Source organism: Ictalurus punctatus, chromosome 2 (genome assembly GCF_001660625.3).
Source record: "Ictalurus punctatus breed USDA103 chromosome 2, Coco_2.0, whole genome shotgun sequence".
NCBI classification, from domain to species: domain Eukaryota; kingdom Metazoa; phylum Chordata; class Actinopteri; order Siluriformes; family Ictaluridae; genus Ictalurus; species Ictalurus punctatus.
This window is the reverse complement of record NC_030417.2, coordinates 23,613,759-23,638,119: the sequence shown is the minus strand read 5'-3', so window position 1 is coordinate 23,638,119 and position 24,361 is coordinate 23,613,759. Positions and strand designations below refer to the sequence as shown.

General features: G+C 38.9%; 1 protein-coding gene across 2 annotated transcripts in view; it reads left to right on the top strand.

Annotated features, from left to right (window-relative positions):
• cyth3b (cytohesin 3b) overlaps positions 1-24,361 on the top strand; it is a 47,680-nt gene that overhangs the window by 11,274 nt on the left and 12,045 nt on the right. Inside the window, exons 1-8 of one of the 2 annotated variants that reach the window (XM_017456344.3) lie at positions 3,456-7,035; positions 12,468-12,550; positions 13,137-13,201; positions 15,694-15,760; positions 15,993-16,111; positions 16,523-16,603; positions 18,423-18,535; positions 20,347-20,495. In XM_017456344.3, coding sequence (XP_017311833.1) covers positions 6,996-7,035; positions 12,468-12,550; positions 13,137-13,201; positions 15,694-15,760; positions 15,993-16,111; positions 16,523-16,603; positions 18,423-18,535; positions 20,347-20,495 — 717 coding nt within the window. In that variant the 5' untranslated portion in view covers positions 3,456-6,995. Of the gene's footprint in view, positions 1-3,455; positions 7,036-12,467; positions 12,551-13,136; positions 13,202-15,693; positions 15,761-15,992; positions 16,112-16,522; positions 16,604-18,422; positions 18,536-20,346; positions 20,496-24,361 lie in introns of those variants that run through there. The other variant, XM_017456351.3, reaches the window with a different exon arrangement.

The following is a 24,361-nucleotide window of genomic DNA, read 5'->3' as shown; positions in this document are numbered from 1 at the left end:
CTTTGGTGCAGATCTTTGCACCTAGGAGGTGTTTGTTCGGCAGATGTGCCCAAACAACCTCAACCATCACAACTGAATCGTCTCTTTGATCGTCGTCTGGTTGTCGCACGAGAAGTCTATCACAAAGGGAGACACCCAAGATCTGTCGCAGGCATCACATTTGGAAAACCTCTGTTTTGAGCAAAGTACATGTTTCTGATTGTGTACCCTCAAAATGTATTCCAGGATTGCAATATATTTTTACTCTCTTCCTCTATCCCAGTTTTATTCTTATTAGTGGAAAAAATGGCTCAATAACCATGCCACATGAGAAAGTCTCACATTGTGTGGTGAGGAAGTCTGTTTGATACACTGGGATCTTAACTATTCTGCATCAAAGAGGGCTGATTTTTGTATTGCGCACTCATAGACCCTCTTGTATTCAGTCTGACTGTTACTAATGACTTAATAAGGTGTAAGGGTTTTTAGCACCTTAGTATCTAAATTTAGAATAAGAAGAACTACATGTGTGTGTTCCTTCTTTACCTAAATACAGCTTTAAAGTGGCTGCTAAAGAGTTTTAAGGAGTATTTGCAAACCCTTTTAAAAGCACTGCAAATCTTTACATAGTTAGATTGAACCTGTGAGTTCAAGAGATTTAAAGGTTCTCAATCCATGCCCAGTCATTTACTACACAATTGAAAAATGATCCTCAGGAAGACATGGAAGTTGTCAGGTGTGCATGACTCAACATTTTGTATTTGGTTACAGCATTTGTTCTCAGTCAGTTCCTGGAGGATGCCCTCTTTTGCACAGTTCAATGTCTTTCCTGTTTTAACACACTTGTAAGCTAATGATCATGTTGTTACCTGAGTTGAGTCAGGTGGACAGGGAAAATACAAAATCATGAGAAACAATTACACAATATAGAGAAGCTATGCGATCTGATCACATGACCCAAAGATTTCCACATTGAACACATTTCTTGGAAAAAGCCAAGAAAAAAAAAAACATTGGTTGCACAGAGTTTTAAAAAAATGCAGCTTTCTCTTCAGTGTATGTCGCTGTAATCTTTAAACAAAACATTCACTCTTTCATTCCTCTTCACTAAGCACGTTATCTTGGTCTGGCTTGCATTGGATCCGGCGTCTATGTTGGGAAACAGCACACATGGCAGGAGTACGCCCTGGATGAGACCCTACTCAAATGCTGAGCAAAACACACACACTTTCACACCTAGGGACAATTTAGAGAAATAGTCCACCTACCATCTTTCTTTGAGAAAAGCCTTTGAACAAGAAAAACTCAAATGGACACAGCGAGAACATGTTAAACATGGACAGTAAGCAAGAGTGACCCTGGAAAAAAATATAATTTTAGTCATTGCCAATTCCCACCCACTAGGTAATTCTCTCTTTTCCACCTAACAGCTACCAACCAGGGAGGGTGAAGACTAACACAGGCTTCACCCGAGACATGTGAAGCCAGCCAGCTGCATCTTTTCAGACTGCTGCTCGTACAACTTCACAGGGCAGCGTAACACATTCAGAGCTCAAAAACAGCCCTTATAGATTAGTGTCGCTCTGACTGACCGGTGAGAGAGCAATATCATCCTTCCCACCCAGAGAGCATGATCAATTTAGCTCTTGGATCGATTCAGCCACGGTTGACTATGGCATTGTCAGAATTCGAAATAGTGATCCCCTGATGATAGGGTGAATGCTTTTTTTTCCTGTTGTGTCACTCAGAAGCCCAACATAACCTTACAAGCTTTGAAATGGATTGAATTTAATGTGTACACATATAAGTTTAACATACAGTGATCTTAGGTCTATAGAAGGTCACACCTTCTTAGTCAAATCAATAACAAAATTACTTTGTTATTCACTAACACTAATCAGTGGCCAGTGAGTCAATAGTATCCTTCTATTGTGTATACTGTACATTTGCTAATAGAAATGCCCTGCATGCGTGCCCTTTACATATTCACATGGACTTTCCGTATATAATGCCTCTGTATAACACATCCTCAATCAAAATTCATTCTAAGATAAACAAAGTTCCACAGACACATGTATACTGTGTTGCACAAGCAAGTGTGTTATACAACATTTATAGTAGCATGCATCTGCGTCCTACTCTATTCAAGTGTACACTCCATATTTGGCAGTGTGTGTGTGTGTGTGTGTGTGTGTGTGTGTGTGTGCATGTGTGTGTGTGTGCTTTGGTATATGTATGTGTGTGTTACAATTTGACCTGATAGAACAATCATGATGTATGTACTGTAGGAATGCTGGAAAGTAGGGTAGGGATGGAGACATCAGCCCAGCTGTGTATATGTGATATTTGCACTTCCTGAGAGGCTGTTTAATTGCACTGCATGTATGTGTGTGCATAGGATATGAGAGTTTAGGGTTACTAGCTGCTGCAGTCCTTTTCCTGGAATGGATTAAGTGTAGAAGCCCCTGCTTCATTCAATCTGAAGTCAGTGAATCTCCCATATATGTATATTATATTGCCTCTTCTATACATTCCCAGGTTTTCCTTGAACTCCAAAATACGTTACTGAGTCATTATACCTGGTTCATGACCTGTTGCCAAGACAACCAACCAGCAAAAGAAAATTGTGTTCTCAAATATCTACAAATAAGTCAGGACAGCGATCCCCAAATGTTGTGCATCATTGTCACTATGTGAACAGACAGTGATTTCTTAGAACTGATACGTTTTGAAGGCATTATGTGGGTCATGGCATTTCCCAGCAGGCCTAGCAGGAGTGTGGGCATGCTATGTTTGTACACAGTTTTAACGGCAGTCTTCATGTATGTCATATCGCATCACGTCACATGTCCAATTGAGTGTATCACAGCTGCTCTGTTTTTCTGAGCAGTGTCAGTATAAAAAAACATGTGCTTATATACACATTTGCACAATGCATGATATGGACCATGCACTTTTCCGGGATGTACATTCAACTCAAGAATGATTTGTTTTACTTCATTAAGTGTAATGAAATAAATAGTTTAAATAACAGCTTAAACATATTAAGACATTGTGTTTTTTAATGAAAATTAATATGCAGCTAACTGAACGTGCTAAACAACTAAATTGTGCTGTATTTTGCACACGGAAAATGGCGGTCCCAAACTTATTTGCTCATCACAATGAACATGAGGTGAACTCTCTCCAGCAGAGAGGTGAAGTTACAACTATACTATGGGTTTCAAGCCCTCAATGACCTGGATTGGTTGAGTTGGTTGTAAAATGAATTTGACTTCCCTTCCTAATCCAGCCCACTAATGCATTACTGCATTATATACTATCCTGCATCTGTCATATCACACAGCTGTTCTATCCTGAATATTAAGGTCAGCCATTTAAAATGGAAACATTTCTGTGACGAGGAGGAGGTGGAGGTGGAGGTGGAGGTGGAGGAGGAGGATGAGGATGAGGGAGAAGCCAGGTTGTGAGGATGCACACCTGCCACTAGCTTGCCTAATCAGCGGGAGAGAGAGGGTGTAATCAACTGATCAATTGCAATTTGTCTCATTTCTCAGCTTTATTTATGTAATCCTAATGTATTTCACATATTAATCAGAAAGTTCTGAAAAATTTATATGACCTATTTTTCATTGAACCACAGTCAGAGAATATCCAACATGTAAGTTCTAAGCTGCAGTAGAGATATCTCTCAAGGCTCGAATATGAAATAATCCATATTACGTAAGTCAGATTAGTAATAGAAGTGGGATGAAGTTAAAAACAAATCTCACAGACCCATTGTTGGAGGATAAGTCCTGACATGACCGGCTTTTCACAATTACTTTTAGTGTAACCCAGGGGGAAAATGTGTCACTTCTTCCTGGTATAGAGGTGAACATGAGTGGTCCCAGAAGTTCCATGTGCGATACATTGCAGTACTAATTAAAACTAACCTGGGAAGCAATATTTGAAAAACATTGGCATATTTGCTTCAAAATTTCAGACTATCATTAAATCCTTACAGTTGGATTTGTAATAGCAACGACTGCTTCACAGCTTAGAAGTATATTGACTTGGGACACTTTAGTATGATTGGTGAAGTGTGAACACGTGTGAACCAGTCTCTGGCCGTCTTGAAAACGGTGGTTTGGGTTTGCTTCAGCTGCTTGAGCTGGTCCACATTAGTTGTGGAAGCTATTCATAGTCGGCGCTGCATGCAGAATAGCATAAATTGTTCAACTTGTCACGTTACTTCCTGTTTCTACTTTCCTGATGCTGGGGAAAGGTTACTATGGTTATTGATATATAAAATCGGACTTCATAAGACCGGAGCACTGTAATTAGCTCACCTTTGTGGTGCAATGAGACATAGTGCCGGTCTGCATGGCTTAAAACAAGATTAGCTCCTCGTTTGCAGTATTTCTGAACGATGACATGTCGCGCATCCAAAAAAGCGCTGTTATCGTCACTTGAGTGTTTATACTACAGGAAAATGGATGCAAAAAGATCAACCTAGTGCCTGAAATTTTGCAAACCTGTGTGAACAGAAGTAATGTATGGAATTGTGCAATCGCTCTATAGTTCAGAAGGATTTCTTCTATGTGAACTTTTGAGCCCCTCCCCCAAACAAGCCCAGAATCTGTCCTGGGTGCGGACTCAAGTATTCGAACCAAGTGTAAAAATGCCCTTAGAGACCCGAGGACGTTCCTGGCAAAGTGTGTGTGGAAAAGTGAGGCCATTAATAATAATTTTAAAAAAACAACCTTCAGAACCAATAAGAGCCATTGTGACTACACACTCAATCTTCATCAACCATATTTCAGACATAACAAAGCAGTCTCTCTCTCTCACATCTACAAAAAGTGTGGAGTTGGAAGAGACCATCCCCCATTTCTCGTTGTTCGTTTCCAGATGTGGTGTCTGGAGAGCCAGAGCCAATATAAACAGGCCTGTTTGCCCCTATCAGTCGGCTGGAATCAGACACTAAACTCATTTCCTGACTGAGTCATCGGAGGGACAGTGAGGGGATCAGAAACAGGACATCTTCAGTAAAGCACACGTGACCCCCTGCAAGCACGAGTCCATGGTTAAAGCAGGTCATTGGAAAGTTGCTTGTAAGACGAGCTGGTAATAACAGAGCTCAAGCCTTCCAGAGATCAAATATGCTTTAGCTCTTCAATTAGACCCAGACGTTGGCTGAAACTTTATGGAGAAATGTTCTGTCTGGTTAACAATCGTTTCAAAGTTTCCACTTCAGTCTCCACAGCATCAAGGAGCTGTTTGCTTAGCAAGATGATGATCTGTTTGTTTGTCCTTATGTGAAGGCTTTTGGGAGTATGCATTATGATTCAGCTGGCACGATTGGATTTAAAATGGCCCTGAGGCATCAGAACATGCAGAGGAGAACACGTGGCAGTCCATGAGACAGAAGACGGGCTAGATACACTATTAGTATTGAAGCAGGAAATTAGTGAGAGGGAGATGAATAGGAGAAATGCAGTGTAACCCCTGTCAGGTACTAATTAAAGTAGGACAAGTAAGCACTGTTCTCAAAACGACATAAATCTGTGGGATTTGTGAATGAACCCGTGCACATCTGGTTTGGATGTTTATTTGTTTTTCTGGGATTCAAAGAGGAAGCTTTTGTTTTTAATATATTTTTTTCTAAATTGTGTACAGACAGTAAATTGGCTTCATGCCTACTTTGGAAGATGAAGTGAAGTCTTTTATTGTGGAGTGGATGGATTTTATTGTGCAAATACAAAGTATAAAAGGAGAAATTTAAGATGCATTTAGGCATGCTGCTTGGGATGCAAGATGTACTGGTGGTGTTATTTAAAATCACACCATGGCCAAAACATCAGACTATTAAATTAGATAAAGCAGATATGACTGGAACAGTCATTAGAAACTGTAATAGGTTACATTTCTAGAAAAATGCAGGCTCCTTGAATGCTATGGCATCCTATTCAGTGATACTTATTGAGACATTGTTATTAAGAACAGAAACTCGAGATTGTCTTTGAGATTTGTTTTGTGGGTTTTTTTTCTTCTTCAGTTTGGGTAAAAACAGGACATTTTCCATTGTAGATGACTTGTACAGACTAATGAGCTGTGCACTCTTATTTATGAGGAAGTGAATATGACATTTTTCCATTGAGCCTCCTGTCTTTTCGTGAGTTACACTACGGATCAAAAGGACACACGTGATTTTGCAGGGTTTTATGGTAATGTCCTATGAAATATCACATAGGAAATTAAGCAGGGAGCAAGAAAAGTGTGAAATTAATCCAAAGTATTTTGTCTTTTAAATTCTTAATAGTATTTCCAATGGAAACTGTACACAATCTTGGCAGCTTCATGATGGAGTTTTACCTGAATGGCTTTTCTTAAAGTTCTCGAATAGGCAGAGCTCATTATTGCGTCTCCAATGAAGAACATTTTAATTTTATCCTTATTTTATTCGTTTTTTAAGTCAGAACTACTCATTAGATTTACATTTTGAGTCAGCGTTTTTTTTTTTTACATGGGTGTTAACTTCACTGGTGACATTTGCCATAACCATTTCAACAATAAGCCTTCATCAGAGTACGGATTAGCAGCAACACAAGTCCCAACAGCAACCGAGCCTGAAAGTATAGAGCCAATAAAGATACAGAGTCTGCAGTTCCACATTGTGTGCGTAGTGTAGTGTAACTAAAATTTATATTTGTGCCTTTAAGTGTTCTTTGATGACTAGCTCGTGGCTCATCAAGAATCCTGAGTGCGTTTTTCTTCCCCAGTTTGTTTTGGCATTTTTTTTCTGCATCACGAGTTGGACTTGACTGTAGGCCACGTTTCCTCAAGGCAGCAGATAGATAGACCGGTTTAACCTGAATGCCTGCTTATTGTAGGTATGCAAACAATGCCCTCGGAGTTTCAGAGTCTCTGTGCAAACACAGGCGGGTTGTCAGGGAGTTTTTTTGGGGGGTAAAATTTTTTTATCTGGCTGCCAAAGTTCGCATTCGTACAAGAAAACGGTGCACGTATCTACCATGCAGTACAAGGAAAGCGAGACATGGATAGGCAGCCACGGTATGTAGTGTATCACTTAATACCTTCTACTTCAAAGCTAATATGCTTCAGACTACGCTATATATGAGGTATCTTTGGTTAGCAGTCAGATCAGCGCGTTGTGCAAGTAGATTCAGGTTTGCTCAACCGTAATGAAGCTTGCCGGCATTTGTTTGGGTTGCCATTGTTACCGAGTATGAGTAGTACACAATCGTCATCCTCTCTGTTATAATCCAGACTGATCTGGAGAACATCAGGTTGCCTCCCCTCTCCCTGTCTTCATTCGCAACTCTGGAACGATTTTTTTTTTTCTATTGATTGTAGCCGTACATTAAATAGTTGGTTGGAATGCATGACTTAGCATGTCGATTACAAAATGGTGTTCAAGCTGCAGTTACTGTAGACAGTAGTGTGAATGCATCCTTTGTTAGAGCTTGGCAGACTTACTTGTGGATTCTTTTGCCAATAGTGGCAATGTCTGAGGTATTCCACTGCTTAAAATTAAGTATCAGTATTTCTGCATCTGTAGTTCTAGCTGCTTTATGCAAGCTTTAAGAAGCCTTAGTAGTCACAAGACTTGGTTAAAGGAGCTACTCAGATTAGTAAGCATTGCTCAGCCTTTAAGAGAGATGGAGGCTTTAATTTTTTTGAACAGAAACCAGGAATAGGTGAAATGTTTTCCTCTTAGATTTTAACATTTGATCAGACTGGTTTTATTGAAATAAGCCAGACAGGGTCAGATAGCGCTGAGGATTTGCATGAGGTTTTGCATGTAGTTTGTAATCTATTCATATAGTGTGCAGCTGATGTTATGATGCCTGCGGATGCCCTACTGTGTTCATGCTGACAGACTGGGCTACACAGGACAGTTCTCATTGGTTCAATTCATTGACTCTCTAATGCATATGGAGGCTCAGCTGCATATTGATGTCTTTCTGTCTTCCTCCACTAATGCACTCCGCCTCAATGAGGAGATGACGGTAGAATGGTTTTTACAAGTCTGGGGTGCACAGATGACGTACGATCTTTTCAGAATCAGGAATGCACAGTTGTGTGGAAACACTGACAAAATTGAGGAAAACAAAGTCCAGCACGAAGTTGTTATATGCTGTCCTGGCCAATTCTTTTTTTCTTTTTTTTTGCTGTAGACCGAAGACATTTGGGTTTGAAATCAAAAGATGAATATGAGAAGTTCAGTTTTTATTTCCTGGTATTTATATGTAGATGTGTTAAACGATATGGAACATAGCACATTTTGTGTCAGACCACCAAATTTGTAGAACATATGACTGACAGGTGTTTCTTGTTACCCAGGTGTGTCCTGTTAGATTGATATTTTAAACAATAAATAGCTCTGAAGATCTACTCTTGGTTTTAGCCTTCAGTTTCACCTGTGAAACTGCATTTATTGTTAAAAAGGACAAGCCAACATGAGTGAAAAACAAGCCTTTTTGAAGCTGAGAAAAGAGGGAAAATTAATTAGAGCCATTGCACAAACATTGGGCATAGCCAATACAACAATTTAGAATGCCCTGAAAAAGAAAGAAACCACTGGTGTACTGAGCAACAGACACCAAATGGGTCGGCCAAGGAAGACAACAACAGCTGATGACAGAAACATTGTGAAAGATGTGAAGAAAACCCCAAAAACAAAAAAAGAAACCCAAATCACCAACAACTTCCACAGGGCAGGGGTGAAGGTATCACAATCCATCATTTTAAGGATACTTTGAGAGCACAAATATAGAGGCCATACCACAAGACGCAAACAATATGTCAGCAGTAAGAATCAGAAAGCCATATTTGAATTTGCAAAGAAATACAGAGCCAAAAAAGTTCTGGAACCAAGATAACCGCTACCAAAGTGATGGAAAGGCCAAAGGCCCATCTGTGAAACATGGTGGAGGTAGTGTCATGGCTCCACAGAGGTTATGGGAAACAGATGAGCCTCAGTTTGAGTAGAAGCATGAGCATAGGTCACCAATGGAATGATACGATAAGCGGGAGGATGAGGAAACCCTGGGGGTACAGGTGAAGAGCAGAGACGTTCCAACAGAGCTGTTACACCTACTGCCAAATGTGCCAGCTGATGACGTAGATATTCACCAAGGCCTGAGAGATTGAGCAGCCGAGAGAGAGAATGTCCAGCTGAATGAGGGCATTGGTCAGCTGGACAGAGAACAGAGAGAAAGAACAAAAATGAGATAAAACAGTAGTGGTAACACTTACATATAGCCACATATACTTGCACAAGCACATGCAAAGATTGTAAGAAAAAGGTATCAATACACTGCATGGAAAGAGTATAAAGTTGAAAACACAGACACACACACACACACACACACACAAAATGTTTAAGAAATACACACACACTCTCACAAGATGTTTAAGAAGCACCAAAAACGTATAACAAGCTTAGGATTAGAGAGAAAATATGTGTAATAGTAAACAATAAAAAAAATATATCTCACCCATAATGAAGAAGTGGTAAAATATCCAAAAATGCCCAGGACAACAGGGCGATGAGATGCTCACAGCTCAGTTACAGGAAGTAGGAATGCCATTGAGGTACTTGGAAAAAAATTTAAATACCAGAAAGAAAAACATGAAGATGAGGGGCTATCCAATGGCTGAAAATGGGTTTTAAGGGGATTCCAAAGTGAGAAAAGTTTATTCTAACTGGATTTAAAAATAAAAGAAAAGTAGAGTTTAAGGGGAAATCAAAAAAGACACTATTAAATCATATTGGGAGTTCAAAAGAATGAGATAATTGGGTGTAGACTAAAGGTAAGACTGTATAAATAGGGCATTGAGACTGTGTATAGATTCAGATCACTGGGATGTCTCCCTGATTGGATCTCATATTGTTTCTTGAACAATTTACTGGATTTTTGCTTTTCTCATCCAACGTGTTCTAGATTTTTACTTTCAGTTGTGTTTTTGAGTATGATCACTTATGGAAAAAGATCATTAGCACCGCTAGTCGTTTTTGACACGACACTTGGGCTTGCATTTCTGCTTCTGGAACAGGCTCACTATTCTTTATTGATGATGTAACTCATGATGGTATCAGGAGAATGAATTCAGAAGTTTACAGGAATATTTTGTTTGCCAATTTACAGAGAAATGCATCCAAATTAATTTGGAGGAACTTTATCATGCAGCAAGACAATGATACAAAACACACTGCCAACTCAACAAAGGACTTTATCAGGGGGACACAGTGGAAGGTTTTAGACTGGTCTGGTCAATCACCATATTATCCCAGTTGAGCAGCATTTCACCTCCCGAATAGGAGACTGAAGGGAGAAATGCCAAAAAACAATCAACATCTGAAAGAGGCTATCCTGGAAAAGCATCAAAAAAGAAGAAGCCTACAGTTTGGTGATGTCATTGACTATGTTTACATGGACAGCAATAATGTAATTATTGACCTTATTCTGATTAAGACAATATTGTGATTAAGGTGTTTACATGAGTTGCTTTTAGAATACTCCTTTCATGTTCCTGTTTTACACGTTATAGAACATAGATTGATTAACGGTACACGTCATTACGTCACCGCGCCACGCCATCCAACGTTCCCTCCAGAAGTTCACGTATCAACATACAGTTCGTCTTCGTTATGGAACCGTATACAGTGTTTGTGATTTTATTTTAAATTTTTACGGAAGTTTCAAGTGCAGTTAATTATTTGTGATGCTATATGTGCAAATAGACGACTGCTTGAAGCCGTGGGCTGCGTCCTAAACTAGTTACTTACCTACTATATAGTAGCCGAAACACATATATTTGTCCTGCTATATAGCAGGTAAGTACGCAGTTTCGGACGCAGCCGTGCTCTCTTGTTTGCTGTCAAACGGTTGAGTACTGCCGTGTGTTTACATATCCTGTCGCAAAATGCGGTGAAAACTCCCACACAACGTTAATAATGTGATTATTACATGTCTGTAATGCACGTCGCTCATGCGACTAAAATAAGAATACTCCACATGCCTTAATTCGATTTGTGTTTACTTCGAGTATGACTTTATTCGGATTAAGGTCATCAGTAATCACTGTTTACATGCTAGTTTCTTAATCAGAGTATTGTCTCAATCTGGTTAATATTGGATTATTGCTGTCCATGTAAACTTACTGAATGAGTCGCAGGCTTGATGCAGACTCGAATAGTATCTTTTATGTGCTATGTGAGGACACAGCCCCACATCTCGTAACTGAAATTTGCTGACATTTTAACATGATGTTACATGGTCTTATGCTTGGTTGTTTCCCTTAGTCTGTATTAATGTACTTAACTAACTCAGTATACATTATTAAATTATGTTAGCTACTACCTTGTAGCTTAGTCAATTATATTTCTGGGCAACTGAAAAAAAAAATTGAGTGTGCAGCACATTGGAGCGTTTACTTGCCTGGAGAGCTAGCTAAAGAATTAAGCATTTGTCCATCCCTGATGATGTCAACCAACTTTGATTTTGTCTGTGCATTTCTGGCCCAGCACGTAAGCCTCAACAATGTTAAATTATCCCTGTGCTTCGAACACTAGTGTGTTCTTTCAAACACACAGCGGGGGCCTGTCATTGAGCTCTGCGACTGAGCAATCAGCGACATTAAAGCCTTTTATTTAGTGAGTGAATTCTTCACAGCAGGGTAGGAGGGTTAGGGCATTGCTCAGACTGTTTGTGACAATTGCAGCTTATGTGTCAGTTTGTGTCCTCTGGTCTTTCCCCACTACAAAGACTTTATTTTGCTCTGAAATAATAACGCACCATCTTTGGTGGCCTCACACACTCATGCAGCGATGTTCATCTCCTCAGAGCTTGGCAGCACATCCGTCACTCCAGGCGCTCAGAGTTCTCACCATCTTGAAACTAATGGCTCGTGTATCTGTCATTTTGTTTTGCTAAATATAGAGCACATACTATTGTTGAAAGATGATTGGGATTTGTTGGATGATGAGTTGTAAAGCAGCTTAGCAGAGTGATTCAGCTGAGGGTTTTGCTTCCAAAATCATTGGATAAAGCTAGCATAAGAAAGTGAAGAGTGGGGGAGTGAGTATTATTTAACACTGCTAAATGCAAAAGTGACCTATTTCCTTGCCATGTGACTCACAAAATCATCTTAAGGATGCGAAGGTGCTACTGTTCACAACCGAGATTCTGCTGTTATACTTTTTGTGTGCAATTTCCTGTACTGTGAATTTCCACTCAGTTCTAAGAGAGTGGCATATGAAGGTTCTTGGCTGTTGAATTTTGCACAGAACGCCCCCCGTAGAGTTGGAACTGAATACATCTAGTGTGATAAGGAAGAGGAAAAAAACACTGGTCCTTTAACTGCTCTCATTTAAAGTACTACTTTTAAAAGCCAGATTGTGTGGACATTTCTATCATCTACAGAGTAAATCCTTAGACATTATTTATAGCTATCTTCACCCACATTCTCTTTTGTAGTACCTGAGGATCTGTCCTTAGATGAGAGGGATGAGCTGACAAACATACGGCGCAGGAAAAAAGAACTACTGGATGACATTGAGGTAAGTATCTTTGAGACTATATATGTACACTATATCTGCATACACATTATATGTACCATGATCTTAGCCTAATACTAAATCGGGAGTGTCCAATCTTATCCGGGTGCAGGTTTACAAGCTTTACACACACAGGGAGGTGGTGGGAATCAAACCACCAACCCTGGTGGTGTGAGGCAAACCCACTAACTACAAAATCACCGTGCGCCAACTGCTGTGTCATTCATTAATAAATGAAAAATTATAATTGTTAACAAATTGCCCGGTGTAAGAGGAATAAAACACTTCAGGACATGCATGTTATCTGAAAATAATAAGCTTCAGGGTGCTAATGCCATCACACTACCTCAGCACTGATTAAAACAGCATGTCCTGTTATGTTTTATTCCTGTTTCTTTATAAGAGCTATGAACAGAAGCCTGTCCTCTTTTCAAGCTTTGCTCAAATGAGGGCACTCTGGGCAGAATCCGCAGCAAAAGACTTGACACAGACTTGATTATTTTTGATCATTCCTTTGCAAGTTATAAGAAATTAATACTATGGAAGGCTTTCCCTCTCAGAAGGCTAATTCTCTGACACTTTTTGGCAGCGGTTGAAGTTTGAGATTGCAGAAGTGATGACGGAAATCGAGCAGCTCACCTGCGTGGGAGAGAGGTGAGTCTATGGATATCATCAGCATCTTTTACTGCACAAACAGAATATGTGGCACAAAGAAAACGCTGGCATTAAATGTTTTGCCTATAACACCACTGGACTGTTAAACAAACATTAATGCTCTCAGCTATGCAGCTGGCCGCTGTGGTAATCCCCTTTATTTGTTCACATGTAGCAATCTGTCCGCATGTACATGTTCAGTAAAACCCACTCCATTCACAAACTGTCATCTGCCTGATGGACGGTATCATTGTGTGGCAGGAGGGCAGCTGCAACAGCGTCCATTCAATCTGTGGTCAAATTAAAAGAGATGAAAGCTAGATTGGTACATTGTGTTGTCTTTCAAATGTGTGGCGGTCTGGGAAAACGTATCGTTCTATATTTCTTTGGCAGAATTCTGGAAAACAACCAAAAATGAATGAAAGAGTTTTAGGCCAATAATATGATTTGACATTTCTACTTTAAGAAAATGTAAATAATTTTGTTTATCCGAAAGATGTGGAAATGTTTTTAGTTACGTCAATTCATAACCATTCCCTGAATTTCTGCCTGCAAACATGCTAGTATACCATTTGCAGTGATAAATGCAATCAGTCTGCCTAATGGTGACAGGTCTAAAATCTCCCTAGCCGAGTATAATTTCCTCGCACAATTTTAACAATTTAATCAAGTTGTTGTAAAGCTATTTACCATAGTGAAATATACTATATGGCGAAAAAATATGTGGACACCCATATGTGAATCTTCCCCAAACTGCTGCCATAAAGTTAGAAGCACATAATTGTTTATAATGTCTATGTGTGCTGTGGTTTTAAGATTTCACTTCACTGGAACTAAAGGTCCCCAGCACCATCACAATGCCAGTGTGTACAAAATGAGGTTCATAGAGACATTGTTTGCCAAGACTGGAGTGGAAGAACGCACGTGGCCTGCACAGAGCCCTGGACCTCAACCCCACTGAACACTTTTGGGATGAATTGGAATGCTGACTGTGCCCCAAACCTCCTCAACCAACATCAATGCCTGACCTTGTTAATGCTCTTGTGGCTTAATGAGCACAAATCCCCAAAGCCACGTTCCAAAATCCAATGGAAAGCCTTCCCTCAAGGGTAGAGGCTGTTACAGTAGCAATTGGGAGACTAAATCTGGAATGGGATGTTCAACAAGCAAGGTGTTTTTCGGGTGTTCACAAACCTTTGCCCATGTAGTGTATACGCACGCCTAATCAATTTAGTTGAGAGCGCTTATATACAATCTGTTCAGAAGTTATATTAAGTAATGTTTAAGTGACCTAATAAAAAGACATTGATATCAATATGTTTTTGACTTAATAAAATGAATCAAATGAAATTGATATCAAGATCAGTGATCAGTCGAGTGAAAGGGATGATGCTGAGGGTTGTGTTTAAATGCCACAAGTGTATTTTACTTCAGGTGATGAAACAGATTGATGTGGATGATGCTAATAATCAAAGTAAGAACACATCTTACATTGTAAACTTAAATTTTTATTTATTATTTATCAGTAATGTTGTTGTTGTCAGTTAGATTATGTTATAAACTTAGAGGAATGTCTAGGTGACTTTCAGCAAAATTGGAGTGTAATCTTTAAATGCAGCTTTCTTTATTTTCACTTTTGGAGGTAAGCAGATTTTAAAATGCAGTAACGTTACTTCTGTTATTTAATATCAGGAAAGCCGGTAGTCAGAACTATATATAGTCGAAAATATTGAAATTTGGCCATGTGTTTTTTTTTTCCCCAGGCCGCCACACACATCTTCAAAGATTTACAATTGCAAGTCTTTATGTAACTGTTTGTGTAAATTGGCTTTTGTGAGCTCCTAAAATGTGCAATTCTAAAACTATGTTGATTTTGGAAAAGGAACTGATCATTCATTATTTTCCTTTAGACAGCCACTTACAGGTTTATCAGCCAGTTATGTCTTTTGAGGGCTATAGCCAGTCACTTACAAGAAAATGTGTGACTGTGAGTAGTTTCTAAATATATCGCAAATATTTAAAGCTATTTAGCTTATTCTTATTCTCTATCTAACACATCTGAACGTAAGAGAGACCAGGTTTTTATGTTGTTCTTGTTCATCATCAAAGAAGTGTGCCATTTTTATATATTTCAATAAAATAAGTCTACTGGAGATTGTTACTTAGTTCTACACATCAACAGCCAACATATGCAAAGCTCCAATTTGCATATAATTATTCAAACGTTTCATCAGCATTGAGTACAACTGCACTTTGTAAACCTCTGCTTTCATGAATATTTCATTGGGTTGTAGTCATCTAGGCAGAAAATGGTTATGAAGTATTACTTCATTCATTTATTTATTTATTTATTTATTTATTTATTAATTATTATTTTTTGGCATATTTGCCATCTATTGAGATGTTCCTTCTCTCAAGAAGTCGTTTAAGGACTACACCAACATGAGAATAATTGCTTTGCTGTTGTTTTGTTCTCTTTCTGCAAATTATAGCAAAACCACACAGAGAAACAAACAGATTGCCATGGGAAGAAAGAAATTCAACATGGATCCCAAAAAGGCAAGGCTAAATAAATAAGCAATAAATGTTAATGTTGTTCTTGCTTAAATTGACTTTATTTTCTGTTTTTAACACATGTGCTTAACTAATCTCGTTTCAGTGGGCCACATGAATATTAGTCAAAGAAACAGATCCAGGGTTATCTGCAGTTAATAAAACATAGAGGAGTGTAGATTTGTAGGTTTGCTTGTTTTGAGAGATTTGGTACATAACATGCATGTTTACCTTTTAGGGGATCCAATTTCTCTTGGAGAATGACCTCCTGCAACACACTCCTGAAGATATAGCCCAATTCCTCTACAAAGGGGAGGGTCTAAACAAAACAGTCATTGGGGATTACTTAGGGGAACGGTAAGACCTTGTTTCATTTTTGATAAAGTTGGGTGCCTGGTGTTTCTGAGCATGGCATACAGTAAATCCCCCGGAAATTGATGGTCTGGGTTTATTGTGCAGAACAGCCACAAAACCGTGCAGTAATTAAAAATTTTTAAAAAGCAGCTGGGGCCACATGTGTTTCTTATCTCTTTAAAGTAAATAGAACACCTCTAGGGATGTGCCTGTCAAAACAAAAACTTTCGAGGCTGCATAACTTAGATGGACAAAAAGTCAGATGATTATCCTGTGCAGTGGTTTGGCTCTGATCCACTGTAAATTCTCTGATCTCTAAAACAATAACTTGTACTGCTGAGAAGCACCAATGGTGGGATTTTGGCACTCGTGCTGTTCTGTGTTTTATTTTCCGAGATTTTTTTTCTTTCACAGGGATGACTTCAACATTAAAGTGCTCCAGGCCTTCGTGGAGCTCCATGAATTCGCAGACCTCAATCTTGTCCAGGCGTTACGGTGGGTTGGTTCTCCGCATGCTACATTTCAGCTTGTTTATAATTTTGAGCGTCACCTGAAGGGTGTTTCAGTGCTTTAAAATGTTCAAATACATTGAAAAATACATTAGTAGCAAGAAGTTTATCCAACAGCACTGGTTGTATTATTGCCCCACTACTTTAAGAGCAACCAGTGATCAGAAAGACGAGACTCACGTTTAAATGTTGCGATTGACTTGTACTGCATGTGATGCGAGAGACTGACGTAGATAATTCTGATAATCACTTAGTGAAAACTCTTTGTAAACTTTTAGTGAATTTTTCTTTGTAAACACAGAATTCTTTACAATTTCACATAAGGCTGTATTTCCAGTAAGAGATTAGGCTATAAGTACAGCGCTAGGTGTCTTCCAGTGGAATTTAATCCAATTTTTAAATGCAAATTCCTCCTTTCTCACTTTTAGTGCTAACCAGAATTGCAATCAAAATTAGTGTTTCAGAGCTTTTTGTGCCTGTCCTTCAAATGGTAAATGGTCCGCATTTATATAGCGCTATTTTTACCTTAGCGGTTCTACAAAGCGCTTTACACTGTCTTATTCACCCATTCACCCAGCTGCCTTTAGTTCTATGGACAAAGATACAATATATTTTCTGGAAGTAATACAAAAAAAGTAGAGTTTCGGGGGCATGATGGCTTAGTAGTTATCATGTTTGCCACGCACCTACAGGGTTTGAGTTTGATTCCCCGTGCCTTGGGGGTTTCCTCTAAGTACTCTGGCTTCCACCTCCAGTCCAAGGCATGAATTGTAGGCTGATTGCATCTCTAAATTGTCTGTGGTGTGTGAGTGCCCTGCAATGGTTTGACACCTCTTTTCAGTGTGTCCCCCCACCTTGTGCCCTGAGTCCCATGGAAGACAGTCCAGGCTCCCCGCGACCCTGTACAAGATAAGCGGTACAGAAAATGGATGGATGGAGATACTCATTTTAATTTTTATAGTCCTGGGAAAAAGATCAGAATGTTTTGATGATTCATATTTGTGCAATTTTTCTTGATTGTCCAGTTAAATGCTCTCTAGAACCATATACTGTGTGTCCTGCCCCCGGAGAAATGTCTAGTTCTACAATAGCAGCTTGTTAGCAGTAAACATGGTTTGTCTGTGTGTTTTGGCCCTGCACTCTCTGGCACATTATTCCCTCTTCAAACCATTGCTTGGTTGAGAAATAAATTATTCATTCTGAAGAAATTTGTACAGTCACGGTTATGTGATAGGTGCTTTTTTTAGGTGTTATTCCAACTTCAGTGCTGGAATGTTCCTCAAACTGATGGAGAACACAATTCCATCTTTACACACCGTCTACACTTCTCCATCTCAATCTCTTTGCTGTTCTTCCTAGTTAGCTCGCTTGCTAAGCTTCCATCAGAATTGTTTAGATTATTTGGGGCTCTGGCGTACCTTGAATGCTGCTGACTGTTGCGTAAATCACTCAAGCACTTCAAGACGATGTCAGTCTGACTTCTAGTTACAGAAGGAAATACAACATCCAGAATCAAGAATTCAGAAGAGTATTTAAGACACTTGCAGATGAGAAAGATATTTCAGTCCAGCAAAACCTGTAGTTTTCAGAACTGCATATAGTAGAAAATGTCTACATTTTACCAGTTGAAGATATCCAAGTGTTAAGGTGGGTTGGTTGTGCTTATGTTCCATTGCAGCTCCAGTATTTTCGAGCATCTTATCCTTTGAGCATCACCTGAGGGTTATTTCCTAGAACATATTCCTCATGTTGTTATTGATGCTCCGGATCTCTGGCTGAACCACCCACACACTGTTTCTGTGCAGGCAATTTCTGTGGAGCTTCAGGCTGCCGGGCGAGGCGCAGAAGATCGATAGAATGATGGAGGCCTTCGCTTCCCGGTACTGTCAGTGTAACCCAGGAGTCTTCCAATCCACAGGTCAGACTGGTGGTCTCCTTCTTATTGCATTAACAATCAGAGCAACGTCATCTTCTCTGTCTGTTCTTCACTAAGTTCTATTGATCACAGGGATTAAAGATTTTGTGCTGCCTTGTATTTGCATCTCAAGCATAACGAAAGCCATGTGTTTTCATGCCCAGCACAGAGCCATGGCACTCACTCTTTGTCAGCTGGTTTATCAGTATAGCCAGACTCTAATTACCTTACTGAGCGTCTGTGAAAATTAAATGAATCTCTGGTCAATCTCTGTGGCTCTGTGTGCAAACACTTCCTCATGCTCCAGATCAATAGAAAGAGATGTGATTAGCGGGAGAACTGTATGAAAAATTCATGGTATAACCCTAAAACTACTACAAGGTCACAATTTATTGTATATCACTGTTTGCCTCTGCACACAACCTTCATTTGTAAAGGCTTTCCTTCAAAAGCTACACCATTCACAGTGAGAACTCTCAAGGGTCCCCTTCTGTGGCAGCCATTTGGAGCCACATTGGAACACAACATCTGAAAACCAAAGCCAGTGTTTTATTGTCTCACAGTCGCTGACACTTATCCAAGTAAACAAATCCAAGTATTTCAAATTATTACTGAACAACCATATTAAGCAGAGATAACTTCCTCACAATGCCACTAGTTTCATTTTGGAATTGTAGTTCATTTAGCTTTCCTCAGATCTGCACAGCTTGCTGAATACTTAATTTTATTGTCTCACTATCACAACACCTTAATTAGGATGTGTTTTTGACACACGACAGTCTCTAGTGTTTACACAGAATGATGTGAAAAACAAAAACATTAAGTGAGCGACAGTTCTATGGGTGGAAATGCTTTGTTGATAAAGGAGGTCAGAAGCTTGAGCTGCCATGAAGGATATAGTAACTCAAATAATCACTCTTTAGAACCATGGTGAGCAGAAAAGCATCTCAGCATGCACAAAATATTGAACCTTAAGGTGTATGGGTTGTAACAGCTGAAGACCACATTGGGTTCCACTCCTGTCAGCCAAGGACAAGAATCTGAGGCTATCATGTGCACTGACTCACTCAAACTAGACAGCTAAAGAATACAAAAAAAAACCCCACTTGGTCTTTTTTCCAGGTTCAGGTTATCTTGGCCCATAATAGCCTCAGATGTGCTTTTCTACTGTTGTAGCCCTTCCACCTCAAGGTTTGATGTGTTGTGCATTCTGAGATGCTTTTCTGTTCACCATGATTGTAGCGAGTGCTTATTTGAGATACTATAGACTTCCCGTCAGCTCAGACCAGTCTGCTCATTCTCCTCTGATCTCTCTCATGGAAAAGGTGTTTCAGCCTGCAGACCCTCCTCTCCTTTTGCACCATTCTGTGTAAACTCTATGCCTGGAGATCAGCAATTTCTGAAATACTCAAACCAGCCCATCTGGCACCAAGAACCCTGCCACAGTTAAAGTCAAATTCTGATAGTTACTTTTTGGAATTGTAGTTCATTTGCTTTCCTCAGACCTGGACAGCTTGCTGAATACTTTCTTTTATTGGCTCAGTATCGCAACACCTAAATTAGGGTGTTAAGTGTTTCATGTCAATTAGATGACTTTGAGGGTCAATCGGGATGTGTTATATGCAGATGGCAAGTAAATATATGACTAGCTTAGATCCATGCAGCTGAAGCTGATTCATTCAATTAAATCAATGCTTGTTTGATGTCATACAAGTTTCATGAATATGTCATTGCATGTTATTGTGTGCGCTCAAATTGGTGCTTTTTTTTTGCAACTTTGTTGTATAACTTCCATTATGATCCATATTTTACAGACACGTGTTATGTCTTGTCCTTTGCGATCATCATGCTGAACACCAGCCTTCACAACCCCAATGTCAGGGACAAGCCTGCTGTGGAGCGCTTTATCTCCATGAACAGGGGAATCAATGAGGGAGGAGACCTACCAGAGGAGCTGCTCAGGGTATTGCCATTCACTATACAGTGGGGGAAATAAGTATTGGACGTGTCAACATTTTTTTCAGTAAATATATTTCCAGTGAGGCTATTCACATGAAGTTTTCACCAGACATCAGTATTAACTCAAGAAATCCGGAAATATAAAGAATTCACAACATGTCACAACAAAGTCCATGAATAAAGTTATGTATAATAAAGTGGAATGACACAGGAAAAAAGTATCTAAATCTTCATTTCTGTGACTGCTAACAATGCTACTTCTGACACTGTCCTCATGCTTGCAATGAGAACAGCAGTAGCTATATAGGTCTCTAAAGGTTTATAGTCATCCAGTTTATTATTTAATTATAATCCTGTTAATTATAATCATTTGAGGGGTTGAATCAATTCACCTGAGTTTTGGGAAGTATATTCAAGTTTATGCCACAAGTGCATTCACTGTGACTTACTACTACTAGATACCAGCAGCAATCCTTTACATCCACCTTCACAGAATACTAGAATTCTCTATTCCCGGTAGTGTAGCAAAAAATCTTTAGGGCTTCACAGAAAGCTGTGAGATGGAATCTGTCCCACATGCGTAGGCATCACGCATACAGTTTCTAGAGAGGTTTGGATTGTATAACACAGAAACGTACAGACTTACATACAGACTTCACAGTGGCAGGACAACCTTAACACAAATAAATAAACCTTTTACAAGCATCAGTGAAAAACAATATTTAAACTGGCCTTATAATGAAAAAAGGTGACATACAGTGCCTTCCACTAATATTGGCACCCGTGGTAAATATGAGCAAAGAAGGCTGTGAATAATTGTCTTTATTGTTTAACCTTTTGATCATTTGTTAAAAAAATCACAAAAATACTCTGTTCTCATAGATATCAAACAATTGCAAACAAAACACAGGTTTATCAAAATATATATACTTGTTAAATATAGATGTGCAACAATTATTAGCAACCTTTTGGTCAATACTCTGTGCTACCTTCCTTTGCCAAGATAACAGCTCTGAGTCTCTAACAGCTCCTATAATACCTGATGAGGTCTGATACATGGCAAGGGATCTGAGACCATTCCTCCATACAGAATCTCACCAGATCCTGCAGAGGAGAGACTACACTGGTGGACTCTCCTCTTCAGTTCACCCCACAGGTTTTCCATGGGGTTGAAGTCAGGGGACTGGGATGGCCATGGCAGGACCTTGATTTTAGTCCCGTGGCCAGTAAACCATTTTTGTGTTGATTTTGATGTATGTTTTGGATCATTGTCCTGCTGGAATTCCAACCACGGCCCATTTTACGGTGTCTGTCAGAGGCATTCAGGTTTTCATTTAATATCTGTTGATATTTGGTAGTCCATGATACCATCTATTCTAACAAAATATCCAGGTCCTCTGGCAGAAAAACAACTCCAAAACATTACAGAGCCACCACCATATTTAACCGTGGGCATGAGGTACTTTTCCATTTGGCTACCTCTCTGTGTACGCCAAAACCACCTCTGGTGTTTATTGCCAAAAAGCTCTATTTTGGTTTCATCGGACCATAGAACCCGATCCCATTTGTAGTTCCAGTAGTGTCTGGCAAACTGAAGACGTTTGAGTTTATTTTTGGATGAGAATACAGGCTTTTTTCTTGAAACCCTTCCAAAAAACATGTGGTTATATAGGTGAGTTCAGATTGTAGTTTTGGAGACTTTCTGACCCCAAGACACAATTAACTTCTGCAATTCTCCAGCTGTGATCCTTGGAGATTTTTTGGCCACTCGAACCATCCTCTTCACAGTGCACTGAGACAATATAGACACACGTCCCTTTCCAGGTTGATTCATAACATTTCCAGTTGACTGGAACTTCTTAATTATTGCCCTGATGGTGGAAATGGGCATTTTCAATGCTTGTGCTATATTCTTAAAGCCACTTCCCATTCTGTGAAGCTCAACAACCTTTTGCCGCACATCACAGCTATAATCCTTGGTCTTACCCATTATTATGAATGACTAAGGGAATTTGGCCTATGTGTTACCTCATATTTATACCTCTGTGAAACAGGAAGTCATGGTTGAACAATTTCCTGTTCCTAGGTGTGCTAAAAAATTTAAAACATGTATGGGAATATATTTCAAATATATTTTTCTCATATGAATTCGTAGGGGTGCCAATAATTGTTGCACACATATTTAACAAAGATTTTTTTGATAAACCTGTGTTGTGTTTGCAATTGTTTGATATTCATGAGAGCAGAGTGTTTTTGTGAATTTTTTAAACAAAAGATCAAAAGGTCAAGACAATTTTTCACAGCCTTCATTGCTCATATTTACCAAGGGTGCCAATATTAGTGTGAGGCACTGTCGAAGTTTATCCATGCATAAGACAAGCATACTGTTACTCTATACATGGAGAAAAGTACCCTGTGTATCCTTACAGTTTGCTAAGTATACTTAAGTTGCTCATGTACATAAGCTATTAGTTAATTTTTAAATGTACTAATAATAATTCAGTTAAGAAATTCAGAGTAGAAAAATATTTAGGTAAACTTATATTAAGTGCCCATTAAATAACCTTTTTAATGTAAGCTAGTTGTAACCCAGTATACAGTATGCTCAGAATAAATTTTATGAAGCATTTTAAATTGTCTTTAAACATGCTATATAAATATGGGGGGGGGGGGGGGGGGGGGACCAACCATATAATTTGTTTTCCAGAAAGCAGTTCCTGAGATGAGCATTAAATGGTTTACCCACACTTCAGGAAGTCTTTTGTCTTGATGATTCCTCTCTCTCGCTCTCTCTCTCTCTCTCTCTCTCTCTCTCTCTCTCTCTCTCTCTCTCTCTCTCTCTCTCTCTCAGATCAAAAAGGAGATTTATGTTTAAGTATACTTGAAGAGAATACACTAAGTGGCAAGTCTGAGGATGCAGCATCAGAGTGTGATCATTTATAAGTATAGGGCAAATGTGCTATTAGTATTTAAGTGCACTAAAAGATATAAAAGCTGCAGGATCGTTTTTGTCCCATTTGAGCCTGAAACAAACATAGAACTAGTTCATGAATATTATATAAACTTGTAACCTTCTTGTATGCTTTGTGTGTTATATGTTCGAATGAACTTATAGTAAAACAAATGAATGTTCAGGGGTGACTTCTCACAAATTCAAAATAGCTCAGAATTGTAAAGTACCAATCAACTATCCTGTCCTTGGTAATCTGAAAAATAAATGTTGATAAATCCTTAGCCAGTGACATTTGAGCCAAACTCTAACAATCTTAGTACAAAGCAACACTTTATTATTACCTCAAAATAAGGGCATGAAGCATATTATACTAAACTCCAATCTCACTGTTTAGTGATTACAGTATTTTAGATTAGATCATTAAAATATATGCACATTTCTTAAAGTATTTATCAATATTCCATACCAATAATTAAAGAATAAAACATAACAGGGCATGCTTTTATAAGAAAAATGATCAATGATTGGGATGAAGTCAAACAGCCTGTATTACTGTAATCATATATTGAAGTGTTTTATTCTTCTTATACCATAGCAATTTGACAATCAAACATTTTTTTTTTTAAATTAATGAACAACATGTAGTACATTTACAGTGAGGGAAAAAAGTATTTGATCCCCTGCTGATTTTGTACGTTTGCCCACTGACAAAGAAATGATCAGTCTATAATTTTAATGGTAGATTTATTTGAACAGTGAGAGACAGAATAACAACAAAAAAATCCAGAAAAACGCACGTCAAAAATGTTATAAATTGATTTGCATTTTAATGAGGGAAATAAGTATTTGACCCCTCTGCAAAACATGACTTAGTACTTGGTTTAAAAACCCTTGTTGGCAATCACAGAGGTCAAACG